The 20,195-nt window shown below is 53.4% G+C and overlaps 1 protein-coding gene across 1 annotated transcript in view; it reads left to right on the forward strand.

Moving 5' to 3' along the window:
* The window catches only part of ADAMTS2 (ADAM metallopeptidase with thrombospondin type 1 motif 2), a 247,378-nt gene that overhangs the window by 190,206 nt on the left and 36,977 nt on the right, over nucleotides 1-20,195 (forward strand). Inside the window, exons 6-10 of the mRNA XM_022563351.2 lie at nucleotides 6,884-7,040; nucleotides 11,706-11,811; nucleotides 12,458-12,601; nucleotides 12,960-13,092; nucleotides 13,708-13,821. Coding sequence (XP_022419059.2) covers nucleotides 6,884-7,040; nucleotides 11,706-11,811; nucleotides 12,458-12,601; nucleotides 12,960-13,092; nucleotides 13,708-13,821 — 654 coding nt within the window. The remainder of the gene's footprint in view (nucleotides 1-6,883; nucleotides 7,041-11,705; nucleotides 11,812-12,457; nucleotides 12,602-12,959; nucleotides 13,093-13,707; nucleotides 13,822-20,195) is intronic.

Consider the following 20,195-nt stretch of genomic DNA (forward strand, 5'->3'; position numbering starts at 1 on the left):
GGTGGGCTTCAGCTGGATCCATGGGACATGAGCCAAGGGGCAGAGACAAAGAACATTGTGGGTGCTGATCACCATGGACAGAAGCGCCTGAGCTCCCAGCTCGGTGCTGCGGTTGTGCCCACTTTGGAGATGGGAAGCCCAGGACAGTGAGGTAACTTGTCCAAGAACACAGGGCAGTTGACAGATGAGCAGGCCTCCAACCCCAGGGCCCTGAGCTGCCCAGGTGAGCCCCACCTGTCACTTGCAGGTGCCCTGGTGGGCAGGGTTTGTGGTCTGAGGGGCTCCCTGATATGCCCCCAAGCCTGCAGAGCCTCCAGGCTGCTGGTGCCACTTTTCTCCTGTCTCCTTGACTGAGGGAGGTAAGAGCATAAATACTGTAATTCAGCTCATTCTGGAGCAAACAATGGAAATGTCAGAGAGCAGTGATGAGAACGGAACTTTCTGCTCAGGTCTTAACTGATTTGTTTAATGTGGGACCACAGAGGCTGTCAGGAGCTTCCGTGGTCCCCCTTGAACCGGTGCCCTGGCGTCTCAGAGCAGAGCCCTGGGATCCAGGCGTCCCACCGGCTGAGGCCCCGCGCTGCTGTTCCTGCGGCAGCAGCGCCACCTGGTGGCCACCTTGGCTCTCGCCCTTCCTTTCTTGTCCCGCCTGCCTAGGGGAGATGGCCCTGCAGACAGAACACCTTCAGAGGTGGTGTGGCTTCCAGGCCCACCTCCACCTCTTTCTAGCGGTAGGACTTGGGGTGAGTTACTTCAGTTGTCTGAGACACGGTTTCTCATTCGGAGAATAGGTCAATAACAGCATCTATATCTTAAGGCAATTATACATTTTAAATTAGATGATACGTGTGAACGCAGAGCCCACTGTTACCACCCAGCCCCAGGGTGCATAAATGCCCTGTGTACTATAAAAACAGTTCCATGCACTATGGACAGCTGGCACCCTTGGCTCCCTCGGGGGGAGGGAGGCTGGTCTGTGAGATCCCGACCGGTTCTGGGGCCACCCCCTTACTGGGCCTGGGGTGCTGCCCCCTGGAACACCATGGCCCTCTGTGCAGTCCTCAGCCCAGCACAGGTGGGAACAGGCAGAGAAGCCAATGCAAAAAGGAGCAGATAGACGACTTTGGGGCCAGGAGGTTGCAGATGACTCCAGTGAGCTGGGTGTGAGAATCTTAACTGCAATAGCAGCTCTCTCAGCCTCTCTCCATCACTTCTGAAGGAGAAATAGACACGTCTCCTTTCCTCGCTCAGATGAGGACTACAGCTCACGTGCTGTGTGATACATAGCAAAGGCACGGGGTGGAGGCGTCTGAGGGCTGTGGATGTGGGCCAGGTGGCAGAAGAGTATGGGGAGATCCCACTAGAGCCCAAGTGACCCTCGTGGGTGCCCAGACCTCCCTCCTGGGCCCTCTGCCTGGACATCTCTGTCTGTGAGGAGCCCTTCAAGGCAGGCGGAACCTATGGGAAGGCTGGCAGCTCTCAGGAAGCAGGAGAAGTAGGTAGAGGAAAGGCTGAGCCTGGGGTGCTGGCTTCTGCCTAGAAGCTCGTGGGTGGTTGTTTGGAGGCTGCCACTAGGCAAGCCTGCTTCAGCCGTTTTTTCGTTCTTTTGAACCTCAGTTCTACTGACCTAACCTGAGTCCCAGGCTGGCTCTGGACTGTTCCCCCAGGAGCTGCACCCCGAGAAGCAGGAGAGCTCCCCAAAGGAAAACTGCTGAACTTTTACCGAGCAAACAAGCTGGGCCCAAAAGGATGATCCATGGCCTGTGTCCCGGCGTGCTGCAGACCCCACCTTTCCCTGCGAGTGTGTGGTCCTCTCCCCATGCCTCCTCTGCAAGTCCCACTGCCAGAAACCATCCTCCCTCTCTTACCAGGCGACACCTCTCTTGCTCATCTCCTGCCACCCCGTGGTCCTGACTGCTGAGACATTACACCAGACAACACCCCCATCCATCTCAGCAAATGTCCCCCTCCCCTCCCCCCTCCCTCCTCACTGACTCAGAGAGCTCTTTCTAAAATGCACATGCGTCTGGCACCTGCCACAGAGCACAAGGCACACTGCGCCCTCCTGAACTCTCCAGACCCTATGAGGATCCCAGCCCTTAGCTCCTTGGTGGCCATCTGAGATGGGTCAGATCCTTGAGAAAGTTGGGACATTAGCAGAGAAATAGGCAGTAAGCAGCTCTGCACCTTGGATGCCGGAACACTGACATCACCCTCCTCCTCCATGTCTCAGGGTCCTGTCTAGGCTGCAGGTTCCCAGGGCCCAGCGCGTGGCCATTGTTTTCTGTGACCTGCCTCCCCAGGGCCACCTCGTCCTGGTGTAGACCCTCCAAGCCCTTCTCTCTGCCCCTCCTCTTGGGGAGTCTCCTCAGAACCCAAAAGCCAGGAGGGGGTCCCAGACAACTTCTGCTCTGGACCCTGCAATGCAAACCCCCATGGGGCTGGAGAATGGAAGTGGCAGGCTGTTTTTTGGAGTGGAGGAAGGAAGACGAGGCAAGAACAAAACGCAAATCAATATTTCAATAAATTATCCTATCCTGCCGCAGCAGTGAGATCACGGTGGCTGCTGAGAGGGGCTGGGAACCTGGGCTGAACCCAGGAGCCTGGTGTCTGGGAGGCAAGAGGCGCTCGCCAGCGTGCCAGTGTCGGGTCCAAACTGCTAAGGCCTTTTCTCCAGGGTTCTCAACCTGGTGACCTGAGAGATGTGTTTTCTTTTGTCCACAGAACTTATTTTAACTTGAGTCAGTGTTTTCCAGGAGGTACGCTTCTTTGTAAAATGTGAACATTGGCCTGAGTAGTGAGATCTGGCAGCCCTGGGCTCTGTCCTTGCATGCCATGCCGATGGGGCTGGCGCTGAGTGTTGTTGCCCCTTCAGCTGGGCGTAGGCTCCTTGGTTGGCCACAGTCCTCGCCACTCCTTATCCCCCCAACTTCTTTACCATAACAGGGAAATACTCTTCTGTAACCTTACCCCTTCTGAACTGGCAAATAAAAGACAGACTCGTTTTTCCTTAGAACCAAATTGCCTCACTGACTTACATCACCGGCCTTGGCCTGTGGGCATTTGGGTTTGCAACACCCACCCAGCACTTCCCACGAGCCCACCCACTGAGCAGTCAGGCCTCTCTCTGAGCCCCCAGCTTGTTTGTCCTCACCCTGTTTCAGCCTTTGCCTCTGTCCCCAACTCCATGGCCTTATTTCTGCTCTCTGGCCCTGACACAGTGTGTCTTTCTGACTGGGCCCTTGACTCCTTGTCAAAGATGTGACCAGAGCTTCTCTCCCACTGGTGTTGGACATACCAGCTGGACCCTGGAGAACAGCCACTGGCTTTCCTTTGCCAGCCAGTGCCCTTGACTGAGCTTCCCACGATTCTCCAAGGAGGAAGTCCCCTGCTCATGCTCTTTCAGCTGCAAGTGACAACAACACAACTCAAATTGACTTTCATGGGAGGAATTTCCTGACACACAATATGTGAGACACATATCTGCTGCAGACATCTTCTAGAATGGCCCCTGGTGAGCCCGCATCTTGGTATTCACTCCCCGGTGTGGTCCCCTCCCTGTGGGTTTGGGCAGGACTGAGATTTGCGTCTAAATGGACTGAGACTTCTGTCTTGGATGTGCCCTATCAATGCTATCTCTTGGGTCACTCGTGCTGGGGGGAGCAAGCTGCCCCGTGTGACTGCTCTGTGGTGAGGTCCATGTGTCCGTGAGGAACTGGATCCTGCCAGTAACCACGTGAGTGAATGTGGGAGTGGGTCTTCCCCAGGGGAGCCTTCGGATGACATCGCAGCCCCAGTCTCAGCTGCCAGCACTCTCACGGGAGACCTTGAGCCAGAAGACCCTACTAGATTGCCTTTGGATTCCTAACCCGGAAACCATGAGATAAGTGTTTGAGGTTTTTCAGACCATAAAGTTTGGAAGTAACTCATTTTGTGGCAATAGATAACAAACAGGCCTGGGGTAGGCTGGCCTCAGGCCTGGGGGAGCCAGGTGGTTGTGTGAAGATACCAGGAATTGACCTCTCTCCACCCCAGGCCCTGCTCTATCTATGCTGGCTTCTTCCTCCCCTGGGGTCTCCTCCCCTAGTGGCAGCTCCAGGCGTGCAGTCTCACACCTTTCCAACTCCTTGGCCCCAACCATCCTTTGCTGGGAAGGTGCAGGGTGGGGTTGGCTGGGCCTGAGCCTAGGGTCAGACCCAGATTAACAGAGAGGATATTTTACCAAAGGGGGACTGGGCTGCTGTTGTCAGAAGAGCCCAGGCAAAAGTAGCTGCAATCTAGCAGGGGAACAATCCCCTGATGTTTGGGCTGAGAGACATGGCCCTGAGGGAAACAAGGCCCTTTTGTTGGAGATGGACTAACAAGGCTCTGAACTGGTTTTGGGCTTTGTGGAACTGGGGGAGTCCCACTCCAGTGGGGGCTCTGTGGCCATCCTTGATCAAGTGGTCATCAGTGGCCTTTGTGATCACCCTCTGATCGGGACTTGGGCTGGCAATCCGAAGCCCAGTGGGGTCCATACTCAAGCACCAAATCAGATCCACCCATGAGGGTCCCTTCCTTCTCATTCCACCCAAAGGTCCTTCCCTAGAAAGGAGAGTCTTTCACTCACTTCCTCCTCCAGAGCTGTGGCCTCTCAAGGTTTTCTGGAGACAGTGATCACCTGGCAGGGTCTTGAGCTGACCTGCTTGGATGAGATATAGATGCCACGTCCCCTTCCTTTGCCCTTTCTGTGTCAGGTGGGGTGGGCCGTGCTGTGCTGCAGGAACAAACAAGCTCCATGTCCCCGCAGTTTACAACAACAAAGATTGATTTCCCCCTCACACTTGTATGTTCATTGTGAATTGGCAGAGGACTCTGGTCTCATTGTCACTCAAGTCTTAGGTGACAGAGCAGCTACCATCTCAACGTGCTGGTTCGCATGCCAACAAGGAGAGACCTCTGGAGGCGCTCATGTGGGCAATTAAGTGCTTGGACCGGGAAGAGACACACGTCACTTTTACTCGCAGCTAATTGGCCAGAGCTCGTCACATGCTTCTCCGAATCACAAGGGGGGCAGGAGTGTACCTCCCTTCCCCTTTTCCAGCATCCTCTGGGCTGTCCACCTCTGTGCCAATGTCTAACAGGTCCTGGCCACCAGACCTCTCGCTCCAGTCTATGACTGACTTCATTAGGACTCAACTACATCTTTTTTAAAAAAATTTATTTATTTTTGGCTGCGTTGGGTCTTTGTTGCTGTGCGCGGGCTTTCTCTAGTTGCGGTGAGCAGGGGCTACTCTTCGTTGAGGCACATAGGCTTCTCATTGCGGTGGCTTCTCTTGTTGCGGGACACGGGCTGTAGGTGCGTGGGCTTCAGTAGTTGTGGCACGCAGGCTCAGTAGTTGTGGCTCTCAGGCTCTAGAGCGCAGGCTCAGTAGTTGTGGTGCACAGGCTTAGTTGCTCTGTGGCATGTGGAATCTTCCCAGACTAGGGCTCAAACCTGTGTCCCCTGCATTGGCAGGCGGATTCTTAACCACTGTGCCACCAGGGAAGCCCCTCAACTATATCTTATTAAAACAAGTAATCTCATCTCTCAGGAGCAATTGGCTCTGTGCTTAGGACTTGGGAACTGGTCTGCGATCTTGTAAGCCATTGACTTGGGTAACTCACGAGATGCCTGGCAATGACTAGTCCTCCCTGGCCTTGAATCGTTCTTCCTTCTTCTGCAACATGCTGGCTTACTAACAATACCCTATATCTTATTCTCTGCTACTTATACACAAAAAGAGAAATATGTGGCTCTGCTTGATGGATATATTTATGCAAGAGAAGAGACAAAACATCTGCTTACGTGTCTACCAAAGAATGCATAGTTCTACTTTATGGACAGATGTATCCTTAAAGTGGAACAGAACGTGCCCAGTACTCTCTGCCTAGAGGGAACTACTTTGATGGTGGGAGTATGTGGTGAGAGCAGAAACTGGAGTGTCTGCTGTGAGGATTGTGGAGAGAAAAGGGATGAGCGCAGCTTATAGGAGACTTGATTTTGAGATGATACAGCGTATGTTTTATTTGTGGAGGAAGTTTAGGGCAGTGGATTGAAAATAAACTTTGGTTTCAGGCTTCCTAGCTGTGTGACCTGGGGCAAGTTACTTGACCTCTCTGAGCCTCAGTTTCTTGCCTCTTCGGGTGGTTGTGAAGACTGAATGAGAGAGTGAATGCCAGTGCCATGGTGCAGATCAGGCTGCACTGCTGCCAGTCCAGCAGCCAGCCTTGGCTAGTAGGTATGTGTCATGACACAAAATGGAATGTGGTTGCTCCCAGTGGCTTCCTGTCCGTGGATCCTGAGGGAATTATCCCTGTGCTCCTGTTCCTTATGTGGCTCCTTTGCTGTATTTGCTGCAGGGTTTTTCCCTCCTTTGTGTCGTTTTCTGCAAATAGCTTCTATCAAGGGGAAAGCACAGGTCTCTGGGCTTGTGGTCATACTGAGAGTTCTGTCTCCCCTGTCCTGGAGCCTGCCAGAATGTAAGCTCTTCAGGGTGACCGAGGTTCATTGCATTTGCCTCCTGGCCAGGGCCTGCACAGAGCAGGGGCTAAATAGGATGCAGGGGCCCTGGAGGTAGGGTGGGCTGAATGGACTCTTTGAGCCTTTAGACAGCCTCAGAGCTTGGCTCCCACGTCTCACCTGAAATTGTGCAGTGACTTTGTGTGGAAACTCGTGCAGTTATGTGGAAAGGCCGGGGAGCCTTTCCATCCACTCAGGAGAATGGAGCCAAGTGAGAGGGGGTCTTGAGAATGGACTGGGCTTAGCGCCACCTGGCCCAGGTCCCCGGTAGATGGGGTCTGCTCAGCTCCCATCAGGACCACCAGACGCCAACCCCTCTGTTTGTCTCTCCTGCCCCTGCAGTCCCTGAGCCTCATTGAGATTGGGAACCCCTCTCAGAGTCTGGAGAACGTTTGCCGCTGGGCCTACCTCCAGCAGAAGCCAGACTCCGGCCACGATGAGTACCACGATCACGCCATATTCCTCACACGGCAGGACTTCGGGCCTTCAGGCATGCAAGGTGAGCCCCTGGCCCTGCGAGGGCCCCCTGGCAACCTTGGCCTGGGCTGGGAAGGGTGTCTGGGCAAGGGGGCCTGTGTCGAGGGGGAAGGGTAAGTGCTAGTGACCTCCTAGCTCTTGCAAACCACCAGGAACTCTGACCTTTCCCCCAGGAAACTGCATCTCTGGGAGGGACAGAGAGGATCAAAGGTAGTGAAATGGGCAGAGTCTGGGGCTGGCAGCCTCAGACCAGACAGGATCTGAGGCTGGGTTTCAGAGTTTTTTGCTTCCTCCAGCTTTCACAAAACAAATTTGAATAAGTTTTCAATCTTTAACAGTTAAGAAACTTTACTTAAAAATTCAAACTATATAAAACTGACAGATCTAAAAGAAAAAATTGAAGGTCTACAATCATCGTTGAAGATTTTCACACATAGCAAGGACTGCACACCACACCGTGATGGATCTCTTGCAGTGAATGTTGAGTGAAATAAGCCAGTCAGAGAAGAATATATACTTATGAGTCCATTTATTTCAAGTTTGGAAGTGAGCAAAACTAATCTGTGGTGTTAACAGTCAGGAGTGGTCAGGAGGGAGAGAGTCGCTGTTGGAAGAAAGAAGAGGTTTCTGCAGTGTGGGGACAGTTTCATTTCTTGATCAGGGAGGTGGCTACACAGGTGTGATCACTTTGTGATAATTCACTAGTTGTGTCCTTATGATTTGTGCATTCTTATGGCATATATTATACTTCAAATGAAAGAGCTTTAACGACCTATATAAAAATGTATATTCAGGGGAGTGGACCCTGTTTCACTTCACCCCTATCCTCTACAGATAGTCGTTTTTATTAGTTTCTAGTTGATCATTCCAGTGATCCTTTTTTTTTTCTCGGTACGCGGGCCTCTCACTGTTGTGGCCTCTCCCGTTGCGGAGCACAGGCTCTGGACACGCAGGCCCAGTGGCCATGGCTCACGGGCCCAGCCGCTCTGCGGCATGTGGGATCCTCCCGGACCGGGGCACGAACCTGTGTCCCCTGCATCGGCAGGTGGACTCTCAACCACTGTGCCATCAGGGAAGCCCCAGTGATCCTTTTTATAAAAATAAGCATATTTATCTGATATAGGTGCTGATTCCTTCCAGCACTTTCTTCCATGACTTATTTCATATGCACCGCTCTGCTCTCTTAACCTGCAGCTTCTCTCTGCCAACCACTTGTCATATTCACGTAAATAGAAAGACTTCTTAAGTGACCCCTGATCAGAGCTAGGATTAGTTCATGTTAACAGAACACCTCTAAGGCACTACTGTTGCCCCCTTTGCCACGCAGATCAGCACCACAGTGGGAAGCAGATGGGAACAGAGAGTGTGACCCCAGATCCCACCAAGCACAGAATATGGCTCCTAGTTGGTGTGGGTGCCTCCCCACTGGGAGGGGGCTGCTAGCTCCCCTTCAAGCCCTACACCAGTGTGGCCAGCTGACAGACAGAGCACCCTGTCTGCCCTTGGTCCAAGTGAGAGCTCTAATAGGGAGCAGAATTGTTCCATAGGAGAGAAGCCAATACAACCTTTGTATTAAGTGACCTCATTCTTCATTTAAAACTGTGAAAGGATAGCCAAGGATTACCAGACATGAAAAAAAACGATAGGATGAAAAGGATGGACCAAGATGCAAAATAAAATTTTAAAACTGACGCCGGAGGAAACAGATAATTTAAAGAAGGGAAAAGCACAGTTTATAAAGTAATATCCCCAGAATGAGGAACTACATCTGTAAACCCAGAACAGGTTGCAAGGAAGAATTAGAGAACAAAGGGTTTTCATTAAATAAAAGATTTGACGGTGTCGACTAAAAAATTAAATGCCCAACCTAAAGGCTGAGTCACAGAAATTTTTAGGACTTCAAGCCCTTGAGGCAGCATCTCAAGTAACCCTGAGGGAACTGCTTCGAGGAGGCGAGGGGGTAGCTAGGATACACAGGAGTTTTGCAACAAAGGGCAGGTAATAAGAACAAAAGATTACTGTTAATTAAAGAATACTAGAAACCTCAATTTAAGGCATTTACTGCTTTTCTGTATATGGGAAAATGCAAGAGTCTGGGCTCACTAAAGTCATTCCTTTGATATGCACCTCAGCTATCTGGAGCCAGTATCCTGTGTTTTCACATCCAGAGTTTCCTCAGGGCTCACCGTGGGGATTGGCTGAAGTCTGATGGCTGCTAGAAGGCAGGTATTCTTTGCCTCAGGGCTCACCAGCTCACTGGTGGTGGCTGCGATCGCTGATGACTGTGACATCCTTTGTGGCAGGCAATATTCCATTTCTCAGTGGGTAAAATAGAAAATTCAAAAGTTGAAATAAAAAGTCAATGGACCCAAAAAGATTAAAATATGAGAGAAAAGTTGATGTAGAGGCTCAATCCAGGAAATACAATATCTATCTAAAAAGATTTCCAGAAAGAAAATAACAGCAGAATAAAATAAGGATATAAAGCAAAAAATACAGGTACATTTTCAAGTCTTCAGATCCTAAAGGTTCATGTAATGCTAATGTAGGTGAATGAGAAATACTCATACTGAGGCACGTATTCATGTGCAAGCTTTGCATGCAAAGGACAAAGAGAAGACCACAAATGTTTGCTCTGGCGCTGATGGGAGAACAATCATCTCAAAATCTACAGAGCAAAAAATGCTTTATGACATAGATTTTCCTGTTTATTAGAAGGGAAAAAGACAATACGATGCTTTTACAGACAAGTCTAAAACCAGCACTCCCCCATCACACTTCCTTCCCTTCTGTGCTTTTCTCTGGGAGCACGTTGCCTGGGACCTCCCTGTGGGGTCTCAGAAGAGTGAGACTGAGTCGGGGTTGTTGACTTAAAAAAGAATATATTCACAACGTGAGAGTTGCGAGTTAAGTTTTATTGGGGGCAAAATGAGGACTGCAGTCCAGGAGGACAGCGTTCCAGAAAACTCTGAGAAACTGCTCCAAGGAGGTGAGGGGAGGAGCTAGGATATAGAGGAGTTTTGCAACAAAGAGCAGGTAATTGGGAACATCAAAAGATTGTTGTTAAATAAAGAGAACCAGATATCTCAAGGTAAGGAATTTAGTGCTTTTCTATGTATGGGAAGATGCAAGAGTCTGGGCTCACTAAAGTCATTCCTTTGATATGCACCTTAGCTATCTGGGGCCAGTATTTTTACATCCTCAGTTTCCTCAGTGCTCACAGCAGGGAGTGGCTGCAGTCTGATGGCTGCTAGATGGCAGGTATTCTTTTCAGCCCTGAGTTTCCTCACGGCTCAACAGTTCATGTTGGAGGGCTGCAATCATTGGTGACTGTGACATCCTTTATTTATCGATATGGCAGGAAATATTCCATTTATAAATATTCCATTTATCAGAGGACAGGCTGGCTTCTCACTTGGTGGGCCACTAGGACGCCCAGGCTTCTAAACAGAGGCCCCCTCTGGCACACAAAGGTCTGTATGTACTTCTGTATCTTGTCCAGGGGCAAGTGGCTAGGCCCTGTTCTCTGGATTTCCTCCATTTTGGGTGGGGTCATCATGTACTCCCATCACCCTCCCCCTCCCCATGGGTGAGAATGTTGTCCTGTAAGGCTTCCCTGGGGACATCTTAAGACATCCCATGATCAGGCTCAGCCTAGTCAAGGGGGGTCATTCTTCCACGGACCAGCCATGCCACAGGGAGGCCTTCCTGGCCTTCCTGCCCGGGTGGTTCAGGCTCATTCCTCAGCCCTGCCCTCATTCCCTGTCAGGCTCCATTCCCGACTGCTTCCTTGGATCACACACTCTAACTGGGCTGGCAAAACCCACTGTGTCTCCTTACTGTTACCTGTGAATTCAGTGGCTCTTCAGAAGCCCTTGAAGGGGTGGGGTGGGCCCACAGGGCTGCTGGAGGGCCCGTGGCATCTCATGTCGGGGGTTGGCCTGCTGCAGCTGCCCCTCCTCATTCTCCACCTTGCCCGGGACAGACCCCTGGACCCCTCAGCCGGAATGTGGCTCATAATCTCCTCAGTCAGAGTGCAGAGTTGCCGGGCCAAGGGCTCCGAGGGCCCCGTTGTCTGTGGCTGGTCTGTCCCCCAATCCACGCAGCCAGTCCCCTCTGCATGACTCAGCAGGGCAGCGTAGCACCTCGGCTGTCCTTGCCTGACCTGCCCATGAACAGCTCAGGGCCACCCTCACTGTAGCCTTCTGTGCACTATGGAAACCCATCCAGTTGAGGACCCAGAGAAGGACCTATGGACCACGAGGGAGCCAGGGAAGGTCCCGAGGGGTGGGCTCAGGGTATGGTGCCGGGCACCGGGGCCAGGGTTCTTGCAGCACCAGGAGCGGGTGTGGAGACAATGTGCTACCCAGGGGCCAGAAGGCCACCCAGCCAAGCGGGGGGGAGGAGCGCGGGAGGTGGCCTGAAAGGGAATAGCGGGAAGAAGGTGGCAGAAAGCCTTAGCAGGTGAGACCTGGGCTTGGGAAACTGAGCTTAACGCGGTGTGGCCACAGACGGGCAGGGCCGAGGCCCGCTGCCCTGGGGGAGGGGACAGGTGGTCTCCTGAACCATGCCAGCCACGGGGGCAGTTGGCTCTGCTCATTTGCTCTGGGGGTGTTGGGGTCAGGGCCCCCAGGTTTGGGCAGGGCTCTGAGCCTGGGACCTGGAACTACCCTTTGTCCCCTTCCAGGCTATGCTCCTGTCACTGGGATGTGCCACCCTGTCCGCAGCTGCACCCTGAACCACGAGGATGGCTTCTCCTCAGCGTTTGTCGTGGCCCATGAGACTGGCCACGTGTAAGTGGGCTCACCATCCTTGTTGTCTGAGGAAGGTCGGGGTTCAAAGGGCCCCACTTCTCCTCTGTGCCCTGGGAGGGACAGGCCCTGTATGAAAAGCCCTTGGGATGTGATGTCCTGCCTCCGTGCTGCACAGGACAAGCTGGAGGCCCACTTTCTGCTGAAGGCCCCAGGCAGGAGCTGGGGGCTTTCCACCCATTATGCCATTCAAGCACCTGGGCAGGGTGGGGGGGTCTTCTTACCCCATTTTACAGATGCGTAACTGAGGCTCTGAGAGAGCCTTCCCCAGGAGCATAGAGCTGGAGTTGGGGAAGTTACTCCGCCTGGGTGTGCACACTGCTGGGTGTGTAGAGAGGGCTGTGGATGCCTCTGCCTCCATTGCATTCTCATGTAACAGTGCTCTGCCTTGGGGACAGGATACCTGAGGGGGCTGCTGCTGGATGCTCTCACCTCAGAGTGCCCCTGACTTTAAAGTTAGCTGGTAGAAAATGGGTACCACCTTGCTCAGGGCAGACCAAGCCAACTAAGGTGGGGGGGGCAGCTCGGGGAGGTTAGGGGTGCCCTCTGAGGATAAGGGTGGGGTGGAGCTGACAGGTGAATGCGGCCAGGTGAGGGTCCAGTGAGGCTGCCTTGTCTTCCCGCACAGGCTGGGCATGGAGCACGATGGGCAGGGCAACCGCTGCGGTGATGAGGTGCGGTTGGGCAGCATCATGGCGCCCCTGGTGCAGGCAGCCTTCCACCGCTTCCACTGGTCCCGCTGCAGCCAGCAGGAGCTGAGCCGCTACCTGCAGTGAGTACCACCTGTGTCTCCCAAAGACGAACCCGAAGTGCCGGTCTCAGCACCTCCAGCCTGAGGTGCAGGGAAGGGGAGAGGGGGACAGCAGTACAGGACGGGGGTATCCCATTGTTGGGGGCTAGGTTTTGGATGGAAAGTGGTTATGACAGCTGTACCTTTAATGGACGCCTGGTCCTGGGTAGCTTATGCCAAAGAAAACAGGTGCAGCAGGGAAACTGAGGCAGCACAGCCTAGGGCTGGGGTGTGCAGGCAGGCCCACCCCCAAGGCTCCATGAGGGGCCTCAGCTGCCTCCTGGGCTAGATGGCCAGTTCTGTTGAAGGCAGCTTGTGGCACCCATGTGTCCCCTCCCAGCTCCTATGACTGCCTGCGGGATGACCCCTTCACCCATGACTGGCCAGCACTGCCCCAGCTCCCGGGGCTGCACTACTCCATGAACGAACAGTGCCGCTTTGACTTCGGCCTTGGCTACATGATGTGTACCGCGGTGAGTGTGGGAGCCCACGACACCTCCAAGGGCTGGGCGGGGGGAGTCTGCCCCAGATCGGCCTGGCTTCCTGGGAGGCGGCTGGTGTTGGGTGGCTCCCTGGCACAGGGTGGAGCAGCCCTCCAAAACAGCAGCCTCTCCCTCCATACCCACTGCTCTTTCCCCAGTCGGTACCCAGTGCCCTCCTGGCTGGCCCAGACATGGCTTTAGGAGGGATTGAGGCAGTGGAGTGTTCAGCAGGTGAACAGCGGGTGCTCATGGGACCCTGCAATGACCGCCCCTCCTGCCTGGGCCAGAGGAAGGCCACCAAGCCTTCATGCCAAGCACACTTGTGCCCAGCTTTCTGTCCAGGCTCTGTGAGAGGTGCAGCCACCAAGGTCTGGAGGCCGGGGAGGCCAAGCAGCCTGCAAAGATGTGAAGCACCGTGCTGTCTGCTTGAGGTCCTCACTGCCCCAGAGTCACACACAGCTCAGGGCACCACACAGGCCTGTCATGTGTGGACAAGTCATTTCTGGCTCCACAGCTGTGCAAGAGGACTCTGGGTGACAGGGCGGCACCCCTGGAGAGTCCCTGAAGTGGGAGGTGGCCTGGCTAGCTCCTGGTGCTCTCTTCCAGTTCCGGACCTTTGACCCTTGCAAGCAGCTGTGGTGCAGCCACCCTGACAACCCTTACTTTTGCAAGACGAAGAAGGGGCCTCCCCTGGATGGGACCATGTGTGCACCCGGCAAGGTGAGTTGGGGCAGAGGGCAGGCACTGTGACATGCACAGGTCTCCAGGGACAGGCCCCGCAGGGCCCTCGGAGTGGGGCCAGGGGTCTTCTCAGGGGACCCCTTCCTCATTTCTAAAAACCCCACACTCCACAGCTTCTGCCCCGTGCACTCTTTCTTCTACAGGAGGGAACCTGGTGTCTCAGAGTCCCTCAATGTGCTTCAAGCCCCACTGCAGGAATCCCCTCCTCTGAGGACCAGTTTCAGGGTTCCAGCAGCCTTCCATCTCCCCCTGCACACTGTGGGTGACTGGGTCACCTCATCTTGAGGCCAATATTGGCCAACATTCTGGTGACCACAGGATCCTCAGGCCCAACATCAGGCTTGGCCTTTCTATTCTCTGGCGCCTTGGTGTTTGGTCCCTGGCGGGCAGACTTGTCCCTGGAGGTAGGTGGATGGCCACCCACCAGCGCCTGCCTGCTGCCCCAGGCCCTCTTCCCACCTTCCCACCTCCTACTTCCAAAGCAGCAGAACAAAGGGCTTCTCCTTCCAGCCCAAACTCCGGGCCTGATTCTCATCGGTTCAGATGAAATCGCACTCCCACTCCTCCGCCAAGCACTTGCTAGGGGGCTGGCTTATGCAGGTGAGCCTAAGCCTAATCCAGGAGGATTCAGCCCAGGGAAGACACGCAGACACAGCAGCATCCAGTGAGGCCCAGGAGAAGACTCCAGCACATGTCCCCCAGAGTCAGGCCTAGAAAGGCACCCAAACCACCTGAGCCTGAGGTTCCTACACCGCAGGTCTTAAATGCTGCTTTATTTTAGAAGCCCTGGCAGAGCTTTTTAAAGTTACGGATTTCCAGGTCCACCCTGAAGATTTTGATTTGGGATGAGGACTGAGAATTGTTTTGTTTGGTTCTTTATTTGTAAAATGATGGTAAAGTTCACATAACGTAAAATTCATCACTTTAACCACTTTCAGGGGCTTTTCGTACCTTCCTAATGTTGTGCAACCATCACCGCTATCCAGTTTCCAAAACTTTTCATCACGCCAAAGAGAGACTGCATTAAGCAGTGGCGCCTCATTTCTCTCCTCTCTCCAGCTCCTGGCAACCACTAATCTGCTTTCTCTGTCTATGGGTTTGCTTATTTTGGAATTTCACATAAGTGGAATGATATACTATGTGCCTTTCGTGTCTGGCCTTCTTCACTTAGCATAATAACTTCAAGGTTCATCTGTGTTGGAGCAGATATCAGTGCTTCATTCCTTTTTATGGCCAAATAACATTGCACTGTATGGATATACCACATTTGTTTATCGTTTGATGGACATTTGGGTTTTTTCCACCTCTTGGTATTTGTGAATAGTGCCGCTAATGAACATTCACGCGTATGTTTCTGTTAGAAGACGTGGGGAACGGTATTTTTAAGAGGTGCCCCGGGTGATTTAGCTGTGCCCCTAGACTTAATGAACTGTCAGAAGTTGGAAATGAAATGTTGTTAGTAATACTCCAGGGACTTAGTAATGCCAGAACTGACCTCATAGCCCTGCTCCCCACAGGAGCTCGAGGGAGGGAATGGGGCCCCAAAACATCTGCTTTAACCCCAGTGGGGAGCCCAGTAAGTGCTAAACTGGTGAATGAGACTAGCTCAGCATGGCCTCCTTCCCCCGGTCTGCCCCTCCAAGTCCAGCCCTGGGTGGAGAGAAGGAGTGGGAGCAGACCCTGCACAGTGTGCTCACCCAGGGGTGTGTGTGGCTGGTCTTCACCCACAGGACCACTGACCACTACAAAATGTGGGCCAAAGAGTGCCTGACCGCCAGCTGATTGGCCCACTTCTCCTGGGCAGGGTGTGGGTGTGGGTGTGGGGTCTGGTGAGGAAGGTGGGCAGATGTGGCCAAAGTACCCTTTCTCACAGAAAACACTGACTCAGTGACGACCTTTCACTCTTTTTGGTGGTAGGACCCTTAGTTCATTTAGCCCAGTAAAAACCCCATCATTTTATGTATTAAAAAACAGTCTTGTGCTGATTGAGGGGGTGGAGCTGGGGCTTAGCTCAGCCTGCCCTCGTTCACAAGGAGCATAGGTAGAAAGCTGACCTAGGTGAGGGATTCCTGGTGTGTGTGTGGAGTGGGGCTGGAGCGGCAAAGGGAGAGAGGAGGACGGGCAGGGCACCTCCAGGGGGGGCCTATCAGAACCCTCTGCCTCTATGAGTTTCCTATTGCAATGTAATCTTATATTTGGAAAGCAATCATCCTTTGTCTCTCCCTTTCCTGCAAGAACAGCCACAGGGCCCGGGAGAGAGGAGAGGCAGAAGGGAGCAGGGGGAAAGTCTAGGCAGGTTGGAGAAATAGCAGGTCATCTCAGGGACCAGGGCTTTGCCAAGCTCAGCTGTCCGTTTCCGTCCCTCTCTGCCCCCATTGCAAGACCCCTGGCAGGGGCTCACACAGCACTCAGGCTCTGCCTGGGGTCCTCATGTCCACAGTGGGTCATCCCAAGCACATTCTCCCGTCTTGGCCTCCAGCACTGGATTATATCGCTGCTTACTCACAGTTTCCTACACCCACCATTTCCCAGAGACGGAACAATGTATCTATATTCCATCCACAGAGATGACCTGGGGAGAAGGAACAAAACTACAGATGAGCCAACTCCACTGCCTGCCCCTCAGTTTGATGGCTTTTTCATTGTCTGCCTGGGTTCCCACAATGGGGTGTGAAGGGTGCAGAGTGCATGTGTTGGTGAGATCAAGTGGAGAGGGATGAGGGCCAGTGGGCACACGGCTTTTCTCATGGAATCAGGAGTTGTGGGCAGGCGTGTTTGGCTGAGAGGGGAGAGGTGAGCTCGTTGCTCTTGGACGTAGATGTGGGCAGTGGACCTGAGGATTAGGCTGATCAGCCACGTCAGCTTCACATTCATCCATCCATCCATGTGTCAGGCTCCCTCTGCCTCCATCAGACCTCGCTGTCTGTGGGGGTTGGCCACGAACGTGACGAGGCAGCCATGACATGGTGGTGAGGAACGGGTTGGGGAGGGGCCTGTCGGGAGCTCAGAGAGGCTTCCTGGTCAGCGGCCCCAGCCAAATCCCAAAGGGTAGAGAGAAGTGGGACCAGTGCTTCAGGCGGGGGGGCCTCATTGGGTGGGAGCGTGATGAGGATGGCTGGGGAGGGTGGATGAGAGGAGCATGATGTTTTAAAATATAATGTATTAGTAGAAAAGTTGAGGTACAGTAGGGCCAACAGATCAAGACAATTGCCATTGACAAGATAGTTTGTTCCTCACAAATCCCAAAGGGAGGGGCCACACCACACCATGGCAGGGGGGTGAAGGGGGGCTGTCGGGCACACAGGGAAGCATCAGGATCAGTTGGAGAGCAGAGGGCGGCAGGAACTCCAGTTTCTGCAGAAAGGAATGGCAAGGCAAGGTAAGCAGGCTTAGGTTTGGCTGCTGTGAATAATTTCAGTGGGCTCTGGCCCATAGGGGCTGCCCCTAGTTGTCTGGTACCTGACTGGCCCTGGAGTGATTAGGATGGAGGATGGTGGCCTGGAATTTAGGAGCCCTGATGAAGGAGGTGGCTCTGTGTGCTCTGGATTGATTGGTTTGCACTTGAAAATTGCACTTGTGGATGAGTTGTTTACTATTTCTAGGAACTGGCTAACCCTGGGAGGGACAGTGCCCCCAGGGTCAGCAAGGCCCAGAAGTCGAAGCATCAGAACCCAGAAAACAAAAGACCCGATTAACACACATGGCTCCGCAGGAGACTGGGTGATGGTGGGAGAGAGGGAAGGACTGATTGAACTGATGATGGCTGTTCCTGAGCCTGCTTCATCACCTGCCCTGTCCAGGGTGCTGGGGACATGGCTCAGATCTGCTCTCAGACAGGTGCGCCCTGTGGCCACACAGTGTATGCCCTGGATACCCTGGAGGCAGGGTCAGGCCAAGCACAGAGGGTCCCCCCAGGTGCCTCTACCCTGCAGGCCAGGCTGGTGGGCTCACCTTGCCCTCCTTGCCTGAGCCAGGGTCAGGGTCATGGGTGGGGTGCAGATCCAGCTGGGTCAGGATGGCTCCTGCGTCAGTGTGTCTTGTCAGGGAAGAGTCCTTCATGTGTCTCACATTCAACGGCAGTGTCTTGGGGAAGCAACGCCCCCCCTAAGTTTTCCTGAAATCAGAAGGACTGTTTCAGAAACATGTGCCACGGTGCTTATCCAGAGTGCAGAGGCCCTGTGATGCCCCATGTTTTGCTGCATAGTCGAGAACTGGCAGGCAGGCCTAGCAACAGGGACAGCCCACGGGCTGGGCATGGGAGTTTAAGCCCTGGGTCCTCCCTCCTCATTGTGTGACCTTGAGCCACCCTTTACCCCTCGGGTGAGTCACCTAAGTGTCCGACTCAGTTATCCTCACATCCCAGGCTCCTGGCACATGGTACCAGCTTGGGACATGCTGGCGGGTGGAGAACGGAAACCCAGGATCACAGTGGTTCAGAAATGCTAAATGTGCACTTCCTGAAAAGAACAGCCTGCCTTTCAGGCTTTCAGACCAACCTGGCAGTGTTCCCAGCCCTGCTTAGGTGCACCAGCGCTCTCCGTGGTACTTATCCTGGTACCGGAGGCAGCCCTGGTCAGGATTGTCCATGGGTACGTGTGGGCTCTGAATTCACTCATGACATGTGACTTTGTGCTTTTAAATGTTTAAACCTCTCTATTGGATGAAATATTTGTAGGCATTTAAACATATGTTTATAAAGCATTTTAATAATATTAAATATGTTTCTTTTATAATAACACTGAGGCATCAGAGTATAAAATTGTTCATTTGGGATAATTGCACTCTTTTAAATGCTCATCATCATCCAGGAGTAAATAAATCAAATATTAGAGGGACAGCTTCTGAGTGGTGGAATTAAGGGTGATTTTCCTGTCTTTCTGCTTTGCCTTGCTTTCATATTTTCTACAGTGCACGTGTGTTGCCTCTGTGCGTTTGGTTGGACCCAAGTCTGCGGAGGAGGTGATCCATCACACCATAGGCCTGTGGAGTGTCCTGAGTTGTCCCATGCCCAGCTCCCCATTTACAAACTGGGGACCAATTTGTTCAGTGGGGACAGGGGGACCACTATGTGGCCTCTGCCATCCCCCTGGCCCTTGGTTTCCATGCCCACCAGTGATTTAGAGGCTGGACCCCGTCACAACCTTCAGAGGTGCCAGGACCCTTCCCATCCTCTTTGTCTTAGTCAATGGGGGCTGCTATAACAAAAAGCCAGAGACTAGGGTGGCTTAAACAACAGGCACTTATTCCTTACAGTTCTGGAGGCTGGAAATCCGAGATCAGGGTATCAGCATGGTCAGATTCTGGTGAGGGTTGCAGACTGCCATCTTCTCTCCCTGTCCTCACATTTTGGAGAGAGAAATCATCTCTCTCTTGTCTTCTTTTAAAGGCACTAATCTCATTCATGAGGGCTCCACCCTAATCACCTCCCAAAGGTGCCACATTCTAATACCATCACTTTGGAGTTAGGCTTCAACATGTGAATTTTGGGGCACACAAATATTCGGTCCACAGCATTCCCCTGCCTGGGCCCTCCTCCTTTCCTGCCAGCCCTCCCCTTGCTCCACCAGCTGAGGGGGACACTAGCAAGAATTTCTGTGGGTCTTTGCCTTCCCTGGTTGAGTGAGGGGAGCTCTGAGGTGAGAGATGAGGTAACTGTGGCCCGGGAAGGATGTGAACAGCATCACTGGTGACCTGGAGCCAGGCCTGCCGGACCCCAGGTAGCTCATGACTGTGCTTGTTGGCCATGTGCCCGGGTGCCCAATCTGGTGGTGGTGGAGCCCTTGATCACTTGCCCAGAGCCCGGGAAGGAGAATCCAGGGAATGGCAGCCTCTGCAGAGCCTCCTGTGGGCTCAGACTGGTGCAAAGGCAGGCCTGGGAGCGCTTCAGCTGGTTGGGAGGAGTGAGAGGCCTGTGTAAGGAAGAAGAGGCAAGGTGAGCTCCCAAGCAGAGATGTGCACAAATCTAAGGAGACAAGAGCCGAGAACCAGGAGGGATACATGGGAGCAACGTGGGCATGGAGACGGGAGCTTGGCTGCCCTGGAAGTGGGCTCTGAGACAGAGATCTGATGGCAAGGTGTTTCCTGAGGAGCATGCTCAGTATCAACACCTGCAGAGAGAGAGAGTCATTGAACAGTGGTGTGGTCACAACGTAGGTTCAGCCTACCCTGCCCGGCGCTCGGGGCTGGCCTTTCAGAGTTGTCCCCCACCTTGACCTCTGGCCGTGGCTGTCCCCAGGAAAAGGGCATGACTCCGGGCTAGGCAGCTGTCTTTGGCTGAGGGCATTTCCTATAAAGGGATTCAGCTGTCAGCCATGAGCAACAAGCAGCTCTCCACAGCTGGGGGAGTGAGCGTC

This window comes from Delphinapterus leucas, chromosome 3 (genome assembly GCF_059928025.1).
Source record: "Delphinapterus leucas isolate spDelLeu-1000000601 "Yukka" chromosome 3, BTC_Dleu_Yukka2, whole genome shotgun sequence".
Classification (NCBI taxonomy): Eukaryota; Metazoa; Chordata; class Mammalia; order Artiodactyla; family Monodontidae; genus Delphinapterus; species Delphinapterus leucas.